Raw genomic sequence first — 23638 nt, 5'->3', positions numbered from 1 at the left:
TAAAATCTGTAAGAACAAATTAACACATTTCCATTCTAGAGGAATATAAGAGGAAAGGGAAAGTGAGAAAGAGTACAGTATCAGTACACTGATTACAATATAAGAAAAACAAAAGAATGTTAAGTTTCTAATGAAAATACAGTTGCTTTGTTGAATTGGTGATCAGTCTTTCTCTTAAAAAGAGAAGTTAGGGGCAACTAGGTAGTGCACTGGATAGAGTACCAGCCCTGAAGTCAAGAGGACCTGAGTTCAAATCTAGTTTCAGACACTTAACACTTCCTAGCTGTTTTAACCTGGGCAAGTCACTTAACCCCAATTGTCTCTGCAAAAAAAAGAAAAAGAAGTTAGTGAGTAGCCATCCATCATTTAACATTACATAATGGTTTTATTTTATTAACAGGTCATCTAATTATCTCTTTGTAGTATACCAGGAAGTTAATTTTCTTCTACACAGATAAAAGAGGGTTTTTTGATGTTGTTGTTAGCAACTGTTATTACTTTACTATTTCTATTTAAAGTGTTGATATACTGGTCACCTAAAGCACTGAGACATTTAGGAGATTTTGCTCTGCTGGAGTTAAAAATTTGCAAATCAAATATACAATTGAAATATTTATAATTCAATTACAAAGTGGTTGCCATGTGTACCAAAAGCTCAGGAGAAGAGAAGGGACTATTAGACAATAGTATTGCAAAGTATTTCACAATATTTGCATAATCTATGATACATATAAATATGTGTTTTTACACAAAAGATCAAAGAACAGCTTATTGTTTTCTATCTCTCTACCCAACATATTTTTGAAGCTTTTTGTAAAATCATTTGCAACAAGAAAAAGGACTGATCCACCTTGAATAATTGTAGTATCATAGATTTATACCTGACAAGAGTCTTCAAAAGCCCCTCATCTCCCCTTTTTATTTTACAGAAGAAGAAACTGAGACCCAGGGAATTTAATTGACTTGCCCAAGGTCACTTAGGTTCTAAGAATCAGAGAGATTATTTATTTCTATCTTCACTTTTTCTCCCTCATATGGCAGCTGATGTCTTTGTTGAACAATGGTTTGGCTTGTCCACATATTATTACATGTGTTTTTATATGAACTCTTTGTGAATTTTTCCTCATTGCCTTATCTAAAAGTATTCACTCCTTTCTTTAATTTTTCTTAGACACATCGACTGGCCCTTTCTTGGGTACCCTTCATATTCTTCCTTAGATGAGTGTGTCATTATATGTGTATGTATGTGTGGACCACAAAGTGAAAAGACTAACAAAAATGGTATCTGATCTATTACTATTAGCATATTTATTTGTTGTTTCTTTGATTTTTTTCTATTATCTTTCAAAACATTGTTTCTTAATCTTTTCCTTTAAATGCTTAAATGCCATGTCTTTTGGTATGTGTGTGTTTATAAGTGTAAATATTAGGGGTTACTATTTTTACTATGCATAGTGTCTTTAATAGTAATGTAATTTCTATCTTATTTCTTATATTCCTTTTGTTAGCTACTGTTTTTAAATAATGTTTAATATTTCTACCTTTTTACATTTTTATTTCTTTGTATCCAAAAATATAGATTTTTGATTTGGTATAATGCTGAGAAATATAGATATTTCTTTAAAAATGAAATTTTTTCATCAATTTGTCCAGCTTGTTTGTTTTATTAGTTTTTTTCTTATGTTTTTGTTTTGTTAGCTCTGAAAAAGGCACATTACCGTCTCTTACACTTACTATATAATTTTTTTTTCAATTCAGTTAGATTTTTACATTTTATTGAATAGCCAGTTTTTTTTTAGTAATTATTCTCAACTTTATAATATATATTATTTAATTTTCAGTCTTATCTCCTTTACTTTTTGAAACATGTTCTAATCTCTTTTTTGATTTCTCCTAGAGGAAGTTACTTTCTAGCTATTTAAATTTATTTTTCTACACAGTTGATTCATTCTCTCAGCTGCCTACTATACTGGTTGTTTGATAGAAATTCTGAAGCTTAAAATTTGCAATTTTTCTCTATTTTATTTTGACATTTGTTGCTAATATGGCTAGGCAATATTATGTATTAGTGCCTGCAGTATAGTCTTTTAATTCATCATGTTTTACTCGGACATCTATGGTCCTTTGCTGTCTCAAAAACCAACAATGCTCTCACATGGTAAAGGTGGGATGGAGCTGAGGCAGGGGTCCATGTGAAAACTTCAGAAAAAGATAGCCACAACTTGGCTTACTCATCTTCTCCTTAATTTCCCCTCCCCACCCCCATTCAACCTGGCTTTACACTACTGGATCTCTTCTCTTTCTTACTTCACTATCACTTTTATCTCTTTCTTCAACTCTTCTAATAATTCCTCTTGGGCTTGTATTCAATTTAAATATTTTTTTCTTCAAGACTTTACTTGTGATTGTTTTTACATTTGTCTTTTTCTGAGTTTATGTTAAAGGTGAGCTCTGCTAAATTTGGGGGATAGAGTGAGTAGGAAGGGAGACCAAACTTCAGGTTTTTTTGAACTGCTGTTTCCACAGTAAATTTTCAGTGCTTTCCAAAATGGTATTTCTCACTGAGAGTTGTAATCATCATTCTCCTGAACTGTGCTTTGGTGCTTACGCAGGAAGAGTTCCCTTGCAACTATACATATTCCTCTCTTCCTTGGAACCACAATCCAAAACAACTGGATATTGGCAATGCCATTGCTAAACAGTGACCAGTCTTATGTCCAATGCCAGCATAAGGATACCCTGTAATCTTTCTAACCAGTTATTGAATCCCCTTAAATCTGTGGGCTACTCCCAAGTCTGTGCTGCTATTGTCATAGCTGCCTTCAGTGTCTAGAGCTGATGATATTGTCCTTTGTGTTCTGGGCCAGTTCCTACCTAAGTATCACAGACCCCCCTGTCTTAGGCAGGAAAAATATCTCACTTTGATCTCTTGTTGGTTGTCACCCCAGAATTTGATTTGAGGTATTTTATTTTAAACATTCTTATTTATAATTTTGAGTTCCAGCAAAATTATCTATGATTTTCAATCAGAAAAAAACAGACATTCAATGAACTTGCAGATTTTCAGGATTTTCTGTCAACCAAACCCAAAACTAAAAGAAAATTTAACATGTACTTAAAATTTAACAATTTTAAGGAATTCAATGTGGACGAATTATTTAACATGGACAAAATGTTTATTTTTTTAAGCATGGGAAATGTATATTTTATGTTTAAGATTTATATCAACAGTAGGGTAAACTCAAAAGAAAAATTGGCAGAGTAAAGATAAAAATAATAAGTTATGCAAATGAGGTGCAGCACAGTGCCTGTTACATAGTAAGCACTTAATAAATTCTTGTTAAGTGACTGACTGTTCTTTCCAGTAAAGCATGTCACTCTATAATCAAACAGTCATCATAAAGGCTCTTTTATTCATATAATTTTCCTTTTAAATGTTTTTACTGGCTCCAAAGGTACCTTTTCAATCAAACAGAAATTCTCCATCATGAGTTTCAAAACATTTCACCTTCCTTAATCAAAAATCAGAACTACCCTATCCACTGGCATAGAATACTATTCCATAAGGAAAAAATGGATTTCTTATAAACTGATCTTCATGAAAAAACTGCCTTCATTATGTCATTCTTGGATAAAAATTCAAATACAAATTTCTCAGCCTAACTTTTAAGACCCTCCATCCAATCCTTCCTAATAGGTAAGGATTTTCTTCTACTCTATTCCTGTTAAATTGATCCCTCTGTACACATATGCTTATGCTCATGTTGTTCACCTGAACTATAGTGCTCTTCTTTCTCTTTTCTGTAAATCTATAAATATAGCTGAATATGCAACTCAAGTCCTACCTCTTCCATAAAGCCTTTTCTAATGTCAATAAAGCCTTCTTCAATGTCTATAAAGCCTTTTTCAACTATATTAACCCACACTGGCTTCCACTTACCTTAAATGTCTATTATATTTGTTAGTCCTGGTCAAGTGAAATGCTTTCTTTTTTTCTCTAATGTTTCTTTTTGTATTGATCTCTCTAACTAGATACTCAGTTCCTTCAACCATTTCTTATATATGAGAGGATCTTAGAGATTCTCAGGAAATACTTAATGATTGATTAATCTGTTTTTACATATCTCTTACATATGGCTTATTTAGGCATCTGCGCCTTTAGCTATTTTTCTTTTCCTTCACAATATAATTTTTAGGCTTTCCACCCAAGAAACCTTTCCAAACGCACTCTCATACAATTAGATAGAGGACTTGTCTCTTAATTTTGAATGTAATCTCAGACACATATAGCTTTGTAACTCTGAGCAAGTAAGTTAAATCTGTCTTTGCTTCAGTTCCCTCATCTGTATAATGAGAACAATAACATCAGCCTCACAGAATTTTTGGGGTGATTCACTGAGATAATATTTGTAAAATGCTTTGAAAACTTTAAAGCATTCTCATATAGGGTGCTGGTATTGTTAGTTTTTTTTTTTTAATAACATTTTATTTACAAGATATATATGCATGGGTAATTTTTCAGCACTGACAATGCTAAACCTTTTGTTCCAATTTTTCCCCTCCTTTCCTCCATCCCTTCCCCAGAGGTTCACACTCATTTCCCAGAGTTCTTTCGCTGGGTGTAGCTGGTTCTATTCATTATTGAAAAAAATGGAGCTGATTTGATTCATTTCATTGTGGAAGAGAGCCATGTCCATCAGAATTGATCATCATATAGTATTGTTGTTGAAGTATGTCATGATCTCCTGGTCCTGCTTATTTCACTCAGCATCAGTTCATGTAAGTCTCTCCAGGATTTTCTGAAATCATCCTGCTGGTCATTTCTTACACAACAATAATATTCCATAATATTCATATACCACAATTTGTTCAGCCATTCTCCAATTGATGGGCATCCACTCTGTTTCCAGTTTCTGGCCACTACAAAGAGGGCTGCCACAAACATTCTTGCACATACAGGACTCTTTCCCTTCTTTAAGATCTCTTTGGGATATAAGCCCAGTAACTTTTTGAGCACAGTTCCAAATCATTCTCCAGAATGGCTGGATGTATTCACAATTCCACCAGCAATGTATCAGTGTCCCAATTATCCCACATCCCCTCCAACAGTCAGCATTGTCTTTTCCTGTCATCCCAGCCAATCTGACAAGTATGTAGTAGTATCTCAGAGTTGTCTTAATTTGCATTTCTCTGATTAATGATGACTTAGAGCATCTTTTTATATGGCTAGAAATAAATTCAGTTTCATCATCAGTTCATCTAAGTCTTTCCAGGCCTTTCTAAAATCATCCTGTTAGTGATTTCTTACCTAACAATAATATTCCATAATATTCATATACCATAATTTATTCGGCCATTCTCGAATTGATGGGCATCCACTCAGTTTCCATTTTCTGGCCACTACAAAGAGGGCCGCCACAAACATTCTTGCACATATAGGACCCTTTCCCATCTTTAAAATCTCTCTGGGATATAAGCCCAGTAGTAACACTGCTGGATGAAAAGGTATGCACAGTTTGATAACTTTTTGAGCATAATTCCAAATCGTTCTCCAGAATGGCTGGATGTATTCACAATTCCACCAACAATGTATTAGTGTCCCTGTTTTCCCACATCCCCTCCAACATTCCACATTATGTTTCCTTGTCATTCTAGCCAATCTGACAGGTATGTAGTGATATCTCAGAGTTGTCTTAATTTGCATTTCTCTGATTAATAATGACTTGGACCATCTTTCTATATGACTAGAAATAGTTTCAATTTCTTCAGCTGAGAATTGTCTGTTCATATCCTTTGACTATTTATCAATTGGAGAATGGCTTGATTTCTTATAAATTAGAGTCAATTCTCTATATATTTTGGAAATGAGGCCTGTATCAAAACCTTTAACTGGAAAAATGTTTTCCAAATTTATTACTTCCCTTCTAATTTTGTCTGCATCAGTTTTGTTTGTACAAAAACTTTTCAATTTGATATAATCAAAATTTTCTATTTTTGATCAGTAATGATCTCTAGCTCTTCTTTGGTCATACATTCCTTCCTCTTCCACAGGTCTGAGAGGTAAATTAACTTATGTTCCTCTAATTTATTTATAATCTCATTCTTTATCCCTAGGTCATGAACCTATTGTGACCTTATCTTGGTGTATAGTGTTAAGTGTGGGTTAATGCCTAGTTTCTGCCATACTAGTTTCCAATTTTCCCAGCAAGTTTTGTCAAACAGTGAGTTCTTATCCCAAAAGCTGGGGTCTTTGAGTTTGTCAAACACTAGAGTATTAAAAATTATTGGCTATTTTTTCCTTTGAATCTAACCTATTCCACTGATCAACTAGTCTATTTCTTAGCCCATACCAAATGGTTTTGGTAACTGCTGCTTTATAATATAATTTTAGATCTGGTACAGGTAGGCCACCTTCATTTGATTTTTTTTTTTCATTAATTCCCTTGAAATTCTTGACCTTTTGTTTTTCCATATGAACTTTGTTGTTATTTTTCTAGGTCATTAAAATAGTTTTTTGGGAGTCTGATTGGTATAGTGCTAAATAACTAGATTACTTTAGATAGTATTGTCATCTTTATTATATTTGCTCACCTTATCCAAGAGCATTTAATATTTTTCCAATTGGTTAGATCAGACTTAATTTGTGTGGAAAGTGTTTTGTAGCTTTGCTCATAAAGTTTCTGATTTTCCCTTGGCAGATAGATTCCTAAGTATTTTATACTATCAGTAGTTACTTTACATGGAATTTCTCTTTGTAACTCTAACTATTGGACTTTGTTAGTGATATATATATATATATATACATACATACATATACATAGGAATGCTGATGACTTATATAGGTTTATTTTGTATCCTGCAACTTTGCTAAAGGTATGGATTATTTCTAATAACTTTTTAGTAGAGTCTCTGGGGTTCTCTAAGTATACCATCATATCATCAGCAAAGAGTGATAATTTGGTTTCATTACCTACTCTAATTCCTTTAATCTCTTTCTCAACTCTTATTGTCAAAGCTAGCATTTCTAATACAATATTGAATACTAATGGTACCTTTTTTTCACTCCTGATTTTATTGGGAATGGTTCCAGTGTATCCCCGTTACATAAGATGCTCACTGATGGTTTTACATAGATGCTACTGATTATTTTAAGAAAAAGTCCATTTATGCCTATACTCTCAAGTGTTTTTAATAGCAATGGATGTTGGATTTTATCAGATGCTTTTTATGCATCTTTTAAGATAATCATATGGTTTTTGTTAATTTGGTTATTAATATGGCCAATTATACTGATAGTTTTCCTAATATTGGACCAGCCCTGCATTCCTGGTATAAATCCTACTTGGTTATGGGTATTATCCTGGGGATGATTTTCTATGGTCTTTTTGCCAATTTTTTTTTTAAGATTTTAGCATCAATATTCATTAGGGAGATTGGTCTATAATTTTCTTTCTCTGTTTTCAACCTACTTGGTTTAGGTATCAGTACCATGTTTGTGTCATAAAAGGAATTTGGTAGGAGTCCTTCATTCCCTATTTTTTCAAATAGTTTCTATAGCATTGGAGTTAATTGTTCTTTAAATGTTTGGTAGAATTCACATGTAAATCCATCTGGTCCTGGGGATTTTTTCTTAGAGAGCTAATTAATAGCTTGTTCTATTTCTTTTTCTAAAATTGACTATTTAAGCAATTTACTTCCTCTGTTAATCTGGGAAGCCTATATTCTTCCATTTCATTGAAGTTATCGAATTTATTGGCATAAAGTTCAGCAAAGTAACCCCTACTTATTGCTCTAATTTCCTCTTCATTAGTGCGAGTTCTCCCTTTTCATTTTTAAGACTAACAATTTGATTTTCCTCTTTCCTTTTTTTAATCAGATTTACTAAAGGTTTATCTATTTTGTTGGTTTTTTCATATAACCAACTCTTAGTTTTATTAATTCAATAGTTTTTTTTTTTACTTTCAATTTTATTAATCTCTCCTTTTAGTTTTAGAATTTCAAATTTACTGTTTCACTGGGAGTTTTTAATTTGTTTCTTTTCTAGCATTTTTGGTTGCAAGCAAAATTCATTTACCTTCTCGTTCTCTATTTTATGCAAGTAAGTCTCTAGAGATATAAAATTTCCCCTTATTACCACTTTGACTACATCCCACACATTTTGATATGTTGTCTCATTATTGTCATTCTCTTGGGTGAAATTATTAATTGTGACTGTGATTTGCTGTTTCACCCAATCCTTCTTTAGGATGAGATTATTTATTTTCTAATTAGTTTTTGGTTTATTTACTCCTAGCTTTTTGTTGAATGTACATTCATTTTTTATTGCATTGTGATCTGAAAAAAATGCATTTATTATTTCTGCTTTTCTGCATTTAATTTTTAGGTCTTTATGTCCTAGTATGTGAGGACCAAGTTAGCACCCTGGATACTTTAGAATTAGCCGGAGTCAGGAGAAGCAAATGTCCTGGGTCTTTATTCTTGGTCAAAGTGAGAGGAATGGACACAGGAATCTCCACACCTCTGCTCTTCCTCTCCAGGCCAGAAGTCACTCTGGCTTGTCCTACTCCACCCTCTAATCCCTCCTACAATTCTCTGTATACACTAACAGATGGAGCCAGCACAGAATAATGGGTTGGGTCATTTTCCAAGCATATGTTAATAGAGTATTCTCCAATAAGTAATTAGCCTTAAGTGCTCGGTTGTCCCAAGTGCATCTGCTCAGTTTCAGCCCTTTACATCTCCCACTTTCTTTTGTTTTAGAACACAGGTGGTCAAACCCTCCCTGACTGCTCAGGAAAAGAGGTGAAAACACTGAAAAGGAGATGATCACGCCCTCCCTGACATCTCAGGAAGGGAGATGAAAAACCCTAAATGAAAGTGAGGATTGCTAGTGGGTTTCTGGGCAGAAGAGTCTTATTAGAAACAGGTATGAACAAATCCATCAGCATGGGAGGTATTACACAAGCTCATAGCAATAATGCACAGGCTAGTAGTGATGACTCTCCCCACAGCCAGTGCAGGCTCAATGTGGTGTAACAGACATGAACTGTACATGCAAGTAGTGGTATAACAAACAATATAAATCAACATGGTGTTGTAAAAGATTTCCAGAAATCCTAGAAGGAGTGTATGTAGACAACAGTCACACATACGCCTTCTTCAGCAGTCCAGAGATAGTCCAAAACCAATCTATTTTCCATTGCTTCACATGACAGGGAATCCAATGATTCCCACAAATTTTTGAAGTCCTGTAACAGTCTTTTTATATGTTAGGGAATCCAATGATTCCTGCAGATTTTGAAGTCCTGCAACAGTCTTATCATTTCTCAGAAAATCCAATGATTCTTCAGGGTTTTCAAGTCCTACAACAATCTTATCATGTCTCAGAGAATCTAATGATTCCTGAGGGTTTTGAAGTCCTATAATTTTTGATGTCCATGAGTCAAAAGCCATAATTGCCATACTGTTTCAGTGGTGGGCACAGTCAGCAACGGAACCACCTGATGTTTCTTGGGTCTTCTCCTTCGTTTCAAGAGTCTGCTCCATCTCTCTCTCCTATGGACAAGGCGAATACAGTTCGTTGGTACCCATCTGATTCCTTCTCCATCTGTGGAGATACAAGGAAACTCTCCCCCAAGCAGTTAACCTCTCTGGTCCCTTCCATTTACCACTTTCTGGGTCTCTCCACATCACCTGATTATCTAAAGATAGTGGAGCTGCTCACACTGGACACTGCCCTTGTAGTGGGTTATAAAAGCTGTCTGCTGGAGCTAGTGCATCTTTGTCAAAAATCAAGAAGTTAATAGTATAAAGAACTAGATTTAGAAGTTCTCTCAGGTTACCTGTGGCTCCCCCTTTCTTTTGTTTTTTGGAGGAACGTCTTAATGTCTCTGTTTCTCCTCTCTACTATTGCCTGTCCTTGAGCATTAAAGGATATGCCAGTAGTGTGTAAAATCTTATATTGTTTACAAAAGTGTGCAAAATGGTTAGAACTATATGCAGGTCCATTATGTGTTTTTATTGCTTGTGGCACACCCATAATTGCACATGCTTGTATAAGGAATTCATTGACCACTAAGGCTATCTCTTTTGTTGCTGGTATTGCAAAAGTGAATCCTGAAAAGGTATTTACCACAACATGGATAAAAGACAGACCACTAAAAGATTTATAATGGGTCACATCCATTTGTCAAATTTCATTGGGTCTCAAACCATGAGGGTTCTTCCCTGGAGGCAGTGTAGGAGCGTGGAAAGGTAAGCAAGCTGTACAGCCTTTTACTATGCTCCTAGCTTCCTTTTTTGTTATTCTAAATTGTAAACATAAAGCTTCAGCAGCCTGATGATATTTAAAATGAGATTCTTGGGCTTCTTGAAATAAAGAATTATTGGCCAACATAGTTAGAAGGCTATCTGCCTTTAAATCACCATCAAAAATAGGACCTGCAAGTCCACTATGAGAGTGGACATGCAAGAAATAAATCTTACCTAGATGCTTTCTCACTTGTTCTTGAAGTTCCTTAAAGAGCTAATATATATTAGAGGCTACAAATTTTATTTGGGCTGTGGCAATTCTTTGTGCCACACCTACTGAATAGACCAAATCACATATTATATTTATATCTCCTGGATAATAAGTAAGAGCTAGAATGATTGCATACAATTCATTCTGCGGAATGTACTGGAAAGGACTTCTGACTACTCTCTTTATAGTTAAGTTACGAGAGTATACAGCACAAATATTCTGTTTGGATGCATCTATAAAGATAGTTGGTCCTTTAAGAGGAACTTTAGAAACCTTTTCTTCAAGACTCCCTTGCCAATAGCCTGGTTATCTTTAATGGAGACCTGTATGCAAAATTTGGAGCCGTGGCTAATAAAATTTGCCATTCTGCGATGGTTTCACAGCATATATTAATTTGTGCATTAATATAAAAGGTGTATATCTTATTAGGTCTTATCCCAGATAATTATACTGCTCACTTAATAACCTTAAATAAAATTCTAGCCACAACCACTGGGTAAGGAGTAAAGCTTTGTTCTGGTTGTGCTGGGAGGTTTACCTACTCTATCACACTATATCCTTAATGAAGGACTGCTGTGGGTGCCTCTTGTGTAGCAAAAACTGATATTTCTCAGGATTTTTGAGTGACTCTTTCAAACACATTGGATAAAGCCAGTTCAGCTTCTCTCAAAGCCTCTTGAGCTTCTTTTGTAAGCTGGCAATGGTGAATTTAAAGCAGTGTCTCCCCTTAAAGTGTCATGTAATGGTTGCAATTGATAAGTAGTCAAGCCTAACACTGGACCCATCCATTGGAAATCTCCTTTCAATTTCTGAAAGTCATTTAAGATGTTTAGCTTCTTTGTTCTTAAGGAAAGTTTTTGTATTGTAAGCACCTTAGGGTATACTTCATATACTAAATATTGAAAAGGAATATGTCTTTGAATTTTTTTCTGGAGCTATGTGCAATTTGTAGTTCCTTAGTTTTTCTATAGTCTTTTGTAGACATGCTTCTAACATTTGCTCCTCAGGTGCACATCCCAATATATCATCCATGTAATGTAATAACATTACTTTTGGAAATGCTTTTCTTACTGGAGTAAGAGCAGCAGCAATATACATTTGACTCATAGTAGGGCTGTTTTTTCATTCCCTGTGGCAAAACTGTCTATTCATATCTTTTATAAGGCTCAGCTAAGTTAATGATGGGCATTGAAAAGGCAAATCTTTTCATATCCTCCTTATCTAGAGGGATAGAATAGAAACAATCTTTAATGTCTATAATGGCCACAGAGGCCATTATCTGGGCAATTGAGTAGGAGATAGAGGCCCAGGCTGAAGAGTTCCCATAGTTTCCATCTGTTCATTTACCTTTCCTAAATCAGTCAACATCTTCCATTTTCCAGATTTCTTTCTTACAAAAAATACCAGGGAATTCCAAGGACTTAGAAAAGGTTTTAAGTGTCCTTCGTCCAGTTGTTCCTGCACTATATCTAATAAGGCCTGAATTTTATCGCTAGCTAAGGGCCACTGTTCTATCCACACTGGTGTATCAGTTTTCCCTTGGATAGGAACAGGTGAAAGTGTTGGCAGGCCTTCAATAGCAGCCCTGCCTAAAAAACTGAAGTACTCATTTTTAATCCTAATTGTTGTAAAATGTGTCTTCCCCACAGATTGATGGGGATGTTTTTCAACTATAAAACTCCTGTTTCGCCTTCAAAAGTCCATCTCAAAGGGGGCGAACTAACTTTAGCTGCTATTGATCCTCCTACGCCAGACATGTAGGTGTCTGACTTAATCTTTGGCCAGTGACTGGACCAGTTGGCTCCTCTAATGACTGTATGATCTGCACCAGTGTCTACCATTCTTTCTAATGGTATGCTATTTATATAGATAGTGAGCATAGGTCTGTCAGCTGTCACAGCTGCAGTCCATTATATTACTGGATTTTGTTGCTTGGAGTCAGAATCTGGGCGACTATCACCAGATTATTAGGAGTCTGTATCAGTAAATCTGATGCTGCTTCTTCTCCTGGGTGATAAGTCACACATTGTGTACCTGTATTAGTGACTGGGATATTTTCTACACATTCCCCAGTTTCCACATCATGGATGGTTACTGTTTTGTAAGTACTCCCAGGAGGTGAGATGGTCAACCCTACTGTTCCTGGAGGCAAGGGATCCATAGGCTGGAGAGGAACAGATTTCACCTCTCCAGGGGGTATCTCAATTTTCCCTTTCTCCCATCAGGTTGCTTCCTGGCTGATTGATTGTGTAATCCCTTTCTCTCATGAGATGGCTTCCTGGATGATTGGTCATGTCTGAGTACTGGACTTCTTGCTACTCTCTGGGTGTAGCATCGGCTGCCATCATGCCCCAAGTGTTTTTTGCCTGGGACCCTGGAGCTGGGCCCCTCATCCTGTCTCCCTGGATCAGTCTACATTCTAAGGCCCAATGGAAGCCTCTCTTGCATTTTGGACATGGGGTATTGAGTCTTATTTTTCCACTCTCACTCTCACTCTGTCTCTATGCCATATTGAGCTTTCAGATGCCATACTTTACCACATTGAAAGCATTGAAGAGTCTCTCTGCAAGTCCCTTGTCAAAAGGGACCCTTTCTTTCCATGTTCGGATCTTGGGAATTCTGTATCATAGCCTGGCTATAAAAGGCATTTGTGCCCACTGTGGCACAGCATCTCAAGATCTCCTCTAAAGGAGCATCCTTGCGTAGCCCTAGTATAATTCATCTATAAACCTCATTAACATTTTCTTTAGCAAGTTGACTTATCAAAATGTCTGTTAATGCATTTTTACCATTAGTTCATATGATAGCTGTCTGCAAACGTCCCACAAAATCAGCAAAGGGTTTATTTGGTCCTTGTGCGCTTTTTGTGAAGGCCTCACCCTTGCCGTTTGTATTAAGGAGAAAAGGCCATGCTTTGATAGCAGCAGCAGCAGCAATTTGCTCATATACTGCTATGGAGTAATTAATCTGTACTGAAATTTCTGCATAAAAATCTACACCTGTTAGTTGATTGGAGTTGATTGGAGTATTAACTCCACTTTAACTATTTTGTTGGGCTCGTATCCTACAGAGCTCACTATATTCAGAAAGGACAAGTTTTGTCCAAGTTCTAAGCATATCCTTCCTACAGATTTCCAGTCACTAGGGGTTAAGCCTTCGTAAGCCAAATTCTGTAATAACATCTTAACATAGGCTGATCTAGCCCCATAAAGAGTGCAAGCTTTTTTCAGGTCTTTGAGGATTTCTATATCAAAAGGAGTGTATCTTCTACTTTCTTGACCTGAAGAGTTAAACTGTTGAATCACAGGATATATTTCTAGTTTCAAATCAGCTATATTCCCTCCCTTCCTTTGTGGCTTTAAGTACTGCCTTTTGCAATCTACTCATAGGAGGAGGTGATTTCTGGGGGAGGGGAGGTGCTGGTGGTATCACTGCCCCTCCCACTACTCTTCCTCCCTCTATCTTGGAAAGTGGAGTTGATGGGGGCATGTCAATTATCTGCTCTGTAGGCATGGTTGAAGATGCCTTGTGAGAGGGAGAATCACCACACCCTTGAACCTCATTTAGGTCCCCATGCCCTCTGGCAATATAGTCATTTAATTGTTCTTTGTCTTCCTCTTTTTCCTCACACTTCCTCATCTGGCTGTTCTAAAAACTTTTCTTTTTTCTATAACTTGCAGGATTCTTTAAGGCCAATTGTATCATGTTGTATATATATAGAATGTTTCTTTGTATATTGAATCAGAGTCATTATCATTATAATATTCACATAGTTGATCTACTAGTTTCCAGTTCTCTGCCCTTAAATCTTCTTCATTGAGGAACCAAGAGGATGTACGTTATAATGCATCCAGGAATCCATCAATCTGCTCCCAAGTCATAATTAAACTTGTCTCTTTATCAATCTGAATATGCTTCCTATAGATCTCCTTTGGGATGGGGTTGGGGTTGTGGTTGTGGGTGGGGGAGAATCTTTTCCTAATATCTGCCCCCATTTCAACTAGAAAAGCTTACTAGTTTAGCCCTTAATAAAGTAAGTTCCCTATTTGTCTATTAAAATACTCACCTAATTTCCTGGTCACTGGGGACTTCAGTGAAAGTAGGGTCCTTGGTCCACACGTTGAGCCCCAATTGTGAGGATCGAGGTAGCACCCTGGATACTTTAGAATCAGCTGGAGTCAGGATAAACAAAAGTTCTTGGTCTTTATGCTTGGTTGAAGTGAGAGGAATGGACAAAGGAATCTCCACACCTCTGCTTTTCCTCTCCCACCCAGAAGTGACCCTGGCTAGTCTTACTCCGCCCTCTAATCCCTCCTCCAATTCTCTGTATACACCAACAGATAGAGCCAGCACAGAATAGTGGGGCAGGCCATTTTCTAAGCATATACTAAGAGAGTATTGTCCAATAAGTAATTAGTCTTAAGTGCTCAGTTATCTAAGTGTATCTGCTCAGAGTTTCAGCCCTTTACAATAATATATGGTCAGTTTTTTATAGATTCCATGAACTGCTGAGAAGAAAGTGTACTCCTTTTTGTCTGCATTCAGTTTTCTCCACAGATCTATCGTACCTCACTTTTCTAATATTCTGTTTACCTCTTAACTTCTTTCTTGTTTGGTGGTTTGATTTGTCCAGTTCTGAGAGTGCAAGGTTGAGATCTCCCTTTATTATAGTTTTGCTGTCTATTTCTTCTTGTAACTCTCTTAACTTCTCCTTTAGGAAGTTAGATGGCATACCACTCGGTGCATATATGTTTAGTATTATTGATATTGCTTCAATGTCTGCTACCCTTTAGAAAGATATAGTTTCCTTCCTTATCTCTTTTAATTAGATCAATTTTTGCTCTTGCTTCATCTGAGATAAGGATAGCTACCGCTGCTTTTTTGACTTCATCTGAAGCATAATAGATTTTGCTCCAGCCTTTTACCTTTACTCTGTAGTACATATCTCCCTGCTTTAAATGTATTTCCTGTAAGGAACATATTGTAGTGTTCTGGCTTTTGATCCAGTCTGCTATCTGCCTCCACTTTATGGGAGAGTTTATCCCATTCATCTTTACAGTTAAAATTACAAATTCAGTATTTCCTGACATCTTATTATCCCCAGATTATGCTTTTCTTTTTCTTTCCCTTCTACCCCCACCCCCTCTCCAGTATTAAACTTATGGGTACCCCTTGCCTCAGGCAGCTCTCCCTGTTTAGAATCTCTCCCACCCCCTTTGAATCCCTTCTTATATCGTTCCCTTATTACTCTTTTCCTTTTCCCTTTTCTTCTCCCATTTTTTAATGAGGTAAGAGAAGTTTCTCTGTAAACCAAATATGTCAATTATTTTCTCTTTGAGTCAGATCTGATTAGAGTAAGATTCACACAATGTTCTTCCCTCTCTCTAAATTCCCTCAGATATGATAGGTTTCCTTTGCCTCGTTATGGGATGTAGTTTCCCTCTTTTTATCTCCCTTTTCCCTTTTTCTGAAACTATCCCCTTTCCATTTCTACTTCCCGTTTTTTTAATATTATATCAGTAAAATCAAATTATACATGCACTCTTTATGTATGTCCATAACAGAAATACAGTTCTCAAGAGTTCTTTTTACCTTTTTCTGCTTCTCTTGAGTACTGTAGTTGGAGGTCACATTTTTTGTTTAGCTCTGGTTTTTTCATTAGAAACAAATGGGATTCACCTGTTTCATTAAATGTTAATCTTCTTCCCTGGAAGAAAATGCTCAGGTTAGCTCCGTAATTTATTCTTGGCTGCATTCCAAATTCTTTTGCCTTTTAGAATATCCGATTCCAGGCCTTTTGATCCTTTAATGTGGAAGCAGCTAGATCCTGAGTGATCCTTATTATGGTTCCTCAGTCTCTGAATTGTTTTTTTCTGGCTTCTTGTAATATTTTTTCCTTAATCTGATAGTTCTGAAATTTAGCCACAATATTCCTTGGAGTTTTTATTTTAGGGTCTCTTTCAGAAGGTGTTCGATGAATTCTTTCAGTGCCTATTTTACCTTCTGTTACGCCCGTATGGACTACTCTAACCCAGTAGCTCCTCTTTGAGCTATTCTTTTTTTTTTTTTTTTTTTTTTTGCCATTGAAGATTTTTTTTTATTTTTTTTTTATTTAATAGCCTTTTATTTACAGGATATATACATGGGTAAATTTACAGCATTAACAATTGCCAAACCTCTTGTTCCAATTTTTCACCTCTTACCCCCCCCCCACCCCTTCCCCTAGATGGCAGGATGACCAGTAGATGTTAAATATTAAAATATAACTTAGATACACAATAAGTATACATGACCAGAACATTATTTTGCTGTACAAAAAGAATCAGACTCTGAATTATTGTACAATTAGCTTGTGAAGGAAATCAAAAATGCATGTGTGCATAAATATAGGGGATTGGGAATTTAATGTAATGGTTTTTAGTCATCTCCCAGAGTTCTTTTTCTGGGCATAGCTAGTTCAGTTCATTACTGCTCCATTAGAAATGATTTGGTTGATCTCGTTGCTTTGAGCTATTCTTAATGCCCGTTCGTCAATGGCTTGGCTAGGCCACACTTACCCGTCTTTGGGCACCATCTCATAGAGACAGATCACCAGGAGGTAGGGGTGAAGCGAAAGAGAACTTTATTCTTAGATAGCACATATTTATACCCCCTTGAGGTTCTGGGGGAAGGGAAGGTCCTCTAGGAACCTAGCATAATGGGATTTGCCCAAGAAGAAGAGGGAGGCGTGCTAGGCTTTGAGAGCCCTGAGGAGGGAGACGTGGTACCTGGGGTCAGACACCGCCTCCTGGGACTATGCCCCACCTCCACGTAGGACTCGCCTGTGCCTCAGAACCTCTCATCCCTCAGGTCCTCCCAGAGGTCTTGAGCCACATTCTTTACTCCCAAAGGCTTTTTAACCCTTACAACCTTCTGATTCTATTACCTCTGGGCAATTCTCTTTGATGATTTCTTGTAAAATAGTGTCTAGGCTCTTTTTTTCATCATAATTTTCAGGAAGTCCAGTAATCCTCAAATTATCTCTCCTATATCTATTTTGCAGGTCTGTTGTTTTTCCAAGTAGATATTTGACTTTTTTTTTCTATTTTTTTCATTTTTTTGGTTTTGCTTGACTGATATTTGATGTCTCAATGAATCATTCATTTGTTCAGTTCTGATTTTTAATGAGTTATTTTCTTCATTAACTTTTTTTATTTCTTTTTGTATATGTCCAATTGAGTTTTTAAATGAGTTGTTTTATGCTCTATGGAAATTTTTTCCATTTCACTAACTTTTTTTTTTTTTTTTTTTACTGAGTTATTTTCTTCTTCCATTTCACAAATCCTACTTTCCAGGGAGTTCTTTATCTTTTCCAATTCACAAATTTTGTTTCCCTGGGAGTTCTTTACCTTTTTCAATTCACTTTTAAGGATGTTGTTTTCTTTTTCCACTTTATCAATTTTTTCTTTAAGTGAATTATATGCCCTTTCTGTACTCTCTTGCATAGCTTCTCTTTCCTTTCCCCATTTTTCTTCTAGCTCTCTTTTAAGATTTTTTTATAATTTCTCCTAGGAGAGCCTTATGTGAGGGGGCCAGGTTCCATCCCCCTTTGGAGATTTTTCTGGAGACTCTCTGCTGTTAGTTACTTCAGGGTTGAAAACCTGTTCTCTTTCTGTATACAAGCTATCAATGGTTAGCATTCCTTAGGGTCTGCCTTCAGGGCAAGGGGGTTAGCAACTTCCTCTGCCAAACAGGGATAGATATGTGGACAGTAGCTGTACTGCAAACGGGCTGCTAAGAGCAGAGGAGCTATGGAAGTGCTCTAAGAAGAGCCCCGCACCAGAAGTGTTTCTGTGCTGGGAAGTGCTGGCTGTGCTATGGAAGTTCTGGTACCCTGGTCAGAGCCTTCCTGTTGTGCAGATTTGTGACTGCTCTGGGCATAGCCCTCCACTGTGTGGATTAGCAACTGCCCTGGGACTAGAAGCTGAGCAGCAAAAGTGTCACTGCCCTGGGAAGAGCCCCATACTGGAAGTATCTGCTCCCTGGGAAGTGATGCCACCTTGGGAAGTTCTATTGCCTCGGTCAGATCCCCCCACTGTGCACATTTGTGGCTGCCCCAGGCAGAGCCCCGCTGGTGATCAGAAGTGTAACTGCCCCAAGCAAAAAGCCCCAGGTTGCAGAATGTGGCTTCCTGGCTGTACTGTGTTTTGTGCTGAGTTGCTCACTTCCGGTGTTGGGTGAGTGTAACCAGATCCTGCTAGATTCTGGCGTTTTTTGGAGTACACTCTACCTTTGGCCTTTTTGTAACTTCTCTGCTGATCTATCTACTGCTTTGCAACCAAAGCAGAGCAGCCAACCTGTGGTAGAGTCTTCCCTGCAAAAAAAAAAAATCAACACTCGCAGAGACTATCCTCTCCCCATTCCACTCAGTGTGCTAGCCTCTGCCTTCTTCCTCCCTGCCTGCATTGGCCAATCAGGACAAATCTTTTCTGGTGATTTTCCAGATTATCTTTGGATGGTAATTTGTTGTACTCCCAGTATTTGTATATTTTACCAATTAAGCACTATTTCTGAAGCTGAATTTGGTAATTAATAGTGAGGGTAGAAGAGGAACTTAGAATGCGGTGTGTATCTTTTCTGCCATCTTGGGTCCGTCCCTGGGGTGCTGTAATTGTTGTTGATACTCTCATTAAGATTTTTCTGCAGAGCTATCTTCTAAGTGGCCAGAAGGCACAGAAATAAAGAGTAAAAGATATTCCATAAACTGTCTAAAGCCAAAGAACTCTTTTTTAGAACCATATATGTAGAATGAATTTGGTTTATTCAGCACACACTTAGCAAGTGCCCACTATTGTGCAAGGCATTCTTTACTTTTAGAAGGATTCAAAGACAAAACAAAAAAAAATCTCTCTTGAGTAGCTTATTTACTACTGCCAGATGGGGAAAGAGTACTACAACATTTACACAGATAGTAATTGCAATATAATTTTGAGGGTTTTTTGTTTGTTTGTTTTTGGTGTTTTTTGGCTGAGGCAATTAGGGTTAAGTGACTTTACCAGAATCACACAGCTAGGAAGTGTTAAGTGTCTGAGGCCAGATTTCAACCCAGATCCTTCTGACTTCAGGGCTGGTGCTCTATCCACTGTACCCGCTAGCTGCCCCTGCAATATAATTTTGAAAATGAGAAACCACTAAAAATTACAGATATCAAGAGAGCAAAGAATCTTATAACAAGTGCATCTGAGGAGATCTCTGAAAGAAGCTAAAGTTCTAAGAGGCAGAAGTGAAGAGGGGCACATGCAAATCAAAGCCATAGAAGCAAGAACAAGAAGTTCAGACAACAGCAAGTATAGCATAAATGTAAAGTACATAAGGGCTAGTCATGGGAAATAAATCTGAAAAGTTAGTTTGGAAGCAGACTGATCATTTAAATGGTAAGCAGATTGTTACATTTTATCTGGAAACAGTAAGATTCTTGAGGAGGAATGACATGGAGAAACCTCTGTTCTAGGAATTATTTTGGCAATTGTGTGAAAGATGACTAGGGTGAAATGGGAAACAGAAATGAAAAATGACAAATGAACATAAAAAGATATGATAATAATAAAAGCATATATATAGTATCTCCTATATGATGCCCTGTGCTAAACAAACATTATTTTATTTGATCCTTACAACAATGGGAGAGAGGTGCTATTATTATCGCCATTTTGCAGTTGGGAAAACTAAGGCAAACAAAAATTTAACAGATAGCTAGTAAGTGTTTGAGGCTAGATTTAAACTCAGATCTTCATGACTCAGCCCAGCACAATATCCACAATAAAATTTAGGTGCCTCACATAAAAAAAGTGTGAAATATAATACAAAGTGAAGAAAGCAGAACAAAATAAAATATATATTTAAAACATGTAAATATAATATATATATAATATATAATAATATATATCATATATTATATAAATAATATATATGATATATATTATTATATAATAATATATATATATTATATTTATAATATATATTTAAAACATGTAAAACCATGCATACTGAGGAAAGCAGAATCATAAGATTCATGCATGTATGTATAATAAATATCTGGGTATGTATCTGTACATATTTATGTATGTATTTATGCATATACACATACAGGAGTGAATGGACAAGAATAAACAATGAATGGGAGGTGACAAGAAGGAATCAAAGTTGAAATAAATATTGTGTTTTTAAGTTTTCTTAAAGTTTATTATAAATTTAAGTTAAATGTTTTGTGGGGTTTATATTCACATGAACTAGTCTTCATGAATATTTTCATTTTTTTTCCTTAAAACTTTTCTACAGGAGCATTACTACTAGGTGGAATCCTCTACTCCTGGCAGTTTCCTCATTTCAATGCTCTAAGTTGGAATCTTCGAGAAGATTATTCCCGGGGAGGCTACTGTATGATGGCTGTAACTCATCCTGCCATGTGCAAGCGAGTGGCCTTACGCCACTGCCTGGCTTTAATTGGACTTTCAGTGATAGCCCCCATATTGAAAGTCACCACATGGACTTTTCCCATCATCTCTTTACCAATCAACTTATATATTTCTTACCTTGGTTTTCAGTTCTACAAAAATTCAGACCGAGTCAGCTCTAGAAAACTGTTTTTCTGTAGCCTCTGGCATTTGCCATTACTTTTGCTCCTTATGCTCACTTGTAAACAGTCACTTGTTGGGGAAAATGACAAATGGGAACTTAAAAGCTGAAATCAAATAACTTTTCTAGAAAGTAGAGCTGTGAAGTAACATGCATTTTTGCTATCAAAAGTGTAGTACAGAAATTAATTGGTTTTATATAGTAAGTTGATATTCTAAAATAATTTTCCATGCTTATAAATGATGCTGTAGTAATATTATACATATATATGTATATATATTTATGTATACATATTTTTCAAACTTTGGCAACTGATATATGTGTGGTATACACACATGCACACACACACACACACACACACACACACACACACACATTTTTGTGTAGATATTGATCAAGAATTCCCTTTGGAATTTACCCCTTTGGGTGAATTAGTCAACTTAAAGAACTAGTATTTTAAAAGAGCATCTTTTTGGTAATAATAAGAGATGACATATCTCTCTTTCCCCATCCCTTTTACATTTCCGTCTCTTAAAAAAAAAAAAAAAATACGTATATGGGTTCTTCCTTTCCCCTTCCAGCCCATTTTGTCTTCTTTCTTTTTCTTTCTTTCTTTTTTTTTAAATTAACAATACCATTCTGGCTGATGAATGGTGAGTACTAGTAATCCAAAACTTCTAGTTCTGCTTCTCAGGCTCTGAATACCTAAAAATTACCAAACTTTTCTCTATGGCAGAACAGAAGAAATTCAGCCTCCTCTTTGTCCTATGAATAAACCAAAGGTATTTCTCTTTAATTGTTCCCTGTTTTATAAAAACCTTATCCCTTCAAACAATAATGAAAAAAAAATGGATGAGTTTATCTACAACATACAGAGATGATCCAAAGCAGTTTTTCCTGGGTATTTCACATAGAGCTGATTCTTCAACCCCATCCCCTCAAAATGTATATCAGAAATTCTATTAAGGACAAAGGTATAAAGTGGTACCTTTGAAAATGCAGAAGTTGTTCTCCAAGGCAATTACTGAGTGAGATCTTGCTCTGGATTTTCAATATAAGAAATTCTTCATCCTTTGATCTCATCCAAGTAAAGTTTTGCTTATTATATATTATCAATTGTGGGGAAAGTTCTTTCATATTATTGTAAAAGTATTTGGTTATTTGAGAGAAACTAACCTGCCAAACCCAGTTCCCATTCTTGTTCCTAAGTTTATGCGAATACATACACAAACTTGTACATGTACACACACATGCACTTATATGTGTATTTGTATTATGATAGGTCTGTGAATTAAATTCATAGTCTCTTGTTGCCCTACTGAGACCAAGTATATTGTTGGTTACCTTTATTTCAATATGACTCTTTAACACGCTACTTCAGGTCTGCTATGGAGTTCCATTTGCCCGACACTATAGAAATTTGGGGCCCAGCAAGGTGGTGTATGCTTGTAATCCCTGTCACTGTGGGAGGCTAAAGCTGGTGGATCCTTTGAGTTCAGAAGTTCTGAACGACAGTAGAATTGATCAGCACCAGTCTTGTCAGCCCATTGGAGAGGGAAGACCATTAGACCGTCCATGGAAGGGCAAACAGGATGCAACTCAAAAATAAAAACAACAAGAAGAGCAAATTAAAGTTTCCATGTCAATCAGGTTCAGGTCCTGTAAGTGTTTATTATTACTATGACAGACTGAGTGACATAGTAAAACCCAATCTCCAAAAAGGAAAAAAAATAGTATTTTAATTATTTAGTCTCTAGTGTCATTGCCACTCAAAGGAATATTTTTGGATGCTTAAGTAACATTTAAACAATCATTGTAAATATCCCCCCATTTTCTCAGAATTTTCTGAAGTGGTTGCAGATAATATCTGATCCCTGTTAATGCTTATTTGAAATATTACCTCTCGGCTGTACTCAGGCTATTTTACAGGGAAAAACATAAACAGGAATTTCTGGAAGGGAGGAGAATCTACAATTTGTTGCAGCTTTCAAATTTATTAAAAAAAATTGATTTTATTTCTCTTCTACAATAAAATACTATATAAGAATGTTGTATATGTAATGTAATTTAAGTAAAAGTAATTTTATACTGGGTTTGTACAGTTCCTGGTGAAACTCATAACATTTGATCCAACTTTTCATTATCTAGGAAACAATTAAAATGTACTTCTTTTTTTTCCCCCAAACTAGTGAAAATGAGTTGGTTATTTTTTTTAATACCTGTACACGAAAGAAAATAAGGAAAAGTGTTACCCCCCAAAAAAACTTTCAAACTATTTCTCCCTTTTAATCTTACAAATTTTTGATAATTTAATCTTAACACCACTTCACTCACATCACACACCATTCCCTCTGAAATCTTTAGTAACTCCCCATTCCTCTGCCACAGTTTTCAAGATCCATCACAGTATAACTTCACATTATCTTTTCAGCCTTATCTCACATTCCAACATTTGTTGCCCAAATAAATCCTACATTTTTCTACCCCTCTAATCTCTGTATC

The 23638-nt window shown here is 36.1% G+C and overlaps 1 protein-coding gene across 1 annotated transcript in view; it reads left to right on the top strand.

The window, feature by feature from the left end:
* Positions 1-22458, top strand: part of LOC100930365 (protoheme IX farnesyltransferase, mitochondrial) — a 90702-nt gene extending 68244 nt beyond the window's left edge. Inside the window, exon 7 of the mRNA XM_012550065.3 lies at positions 20840-22458. Coding sequence (XP_012405519.1) covers positions 20840-21246 — 407 coding nt within the window. The 3' untranslated portion in view covers positions 21247-22458. The remainder of the gene's footprint in view (positions 1-20839) is intronic.
* Positions 22459-23638: the final 1180 nt, after the last annotated feature.

This window comes from Sarcophilus harrisii, chromosome 4 (assembly GCF_902635505.1).
Source record: "Sarcophilus harrisii chromosome 4, mSarHar1.11, whole genome shotgun sequence".
NCBI classification, from domain to species: domain Eukaryota; kingdom Metazoa; phylum Chordata; class Mammalia; order Dasyuromorphia; family Dasyuridae; genus Sarcophilus; species Sarcophilus harrisii.
Note: the sequence above shows the minus strand (reverse complement) of the source record. Positions and strands in the feature narration are given on the sequence as shown.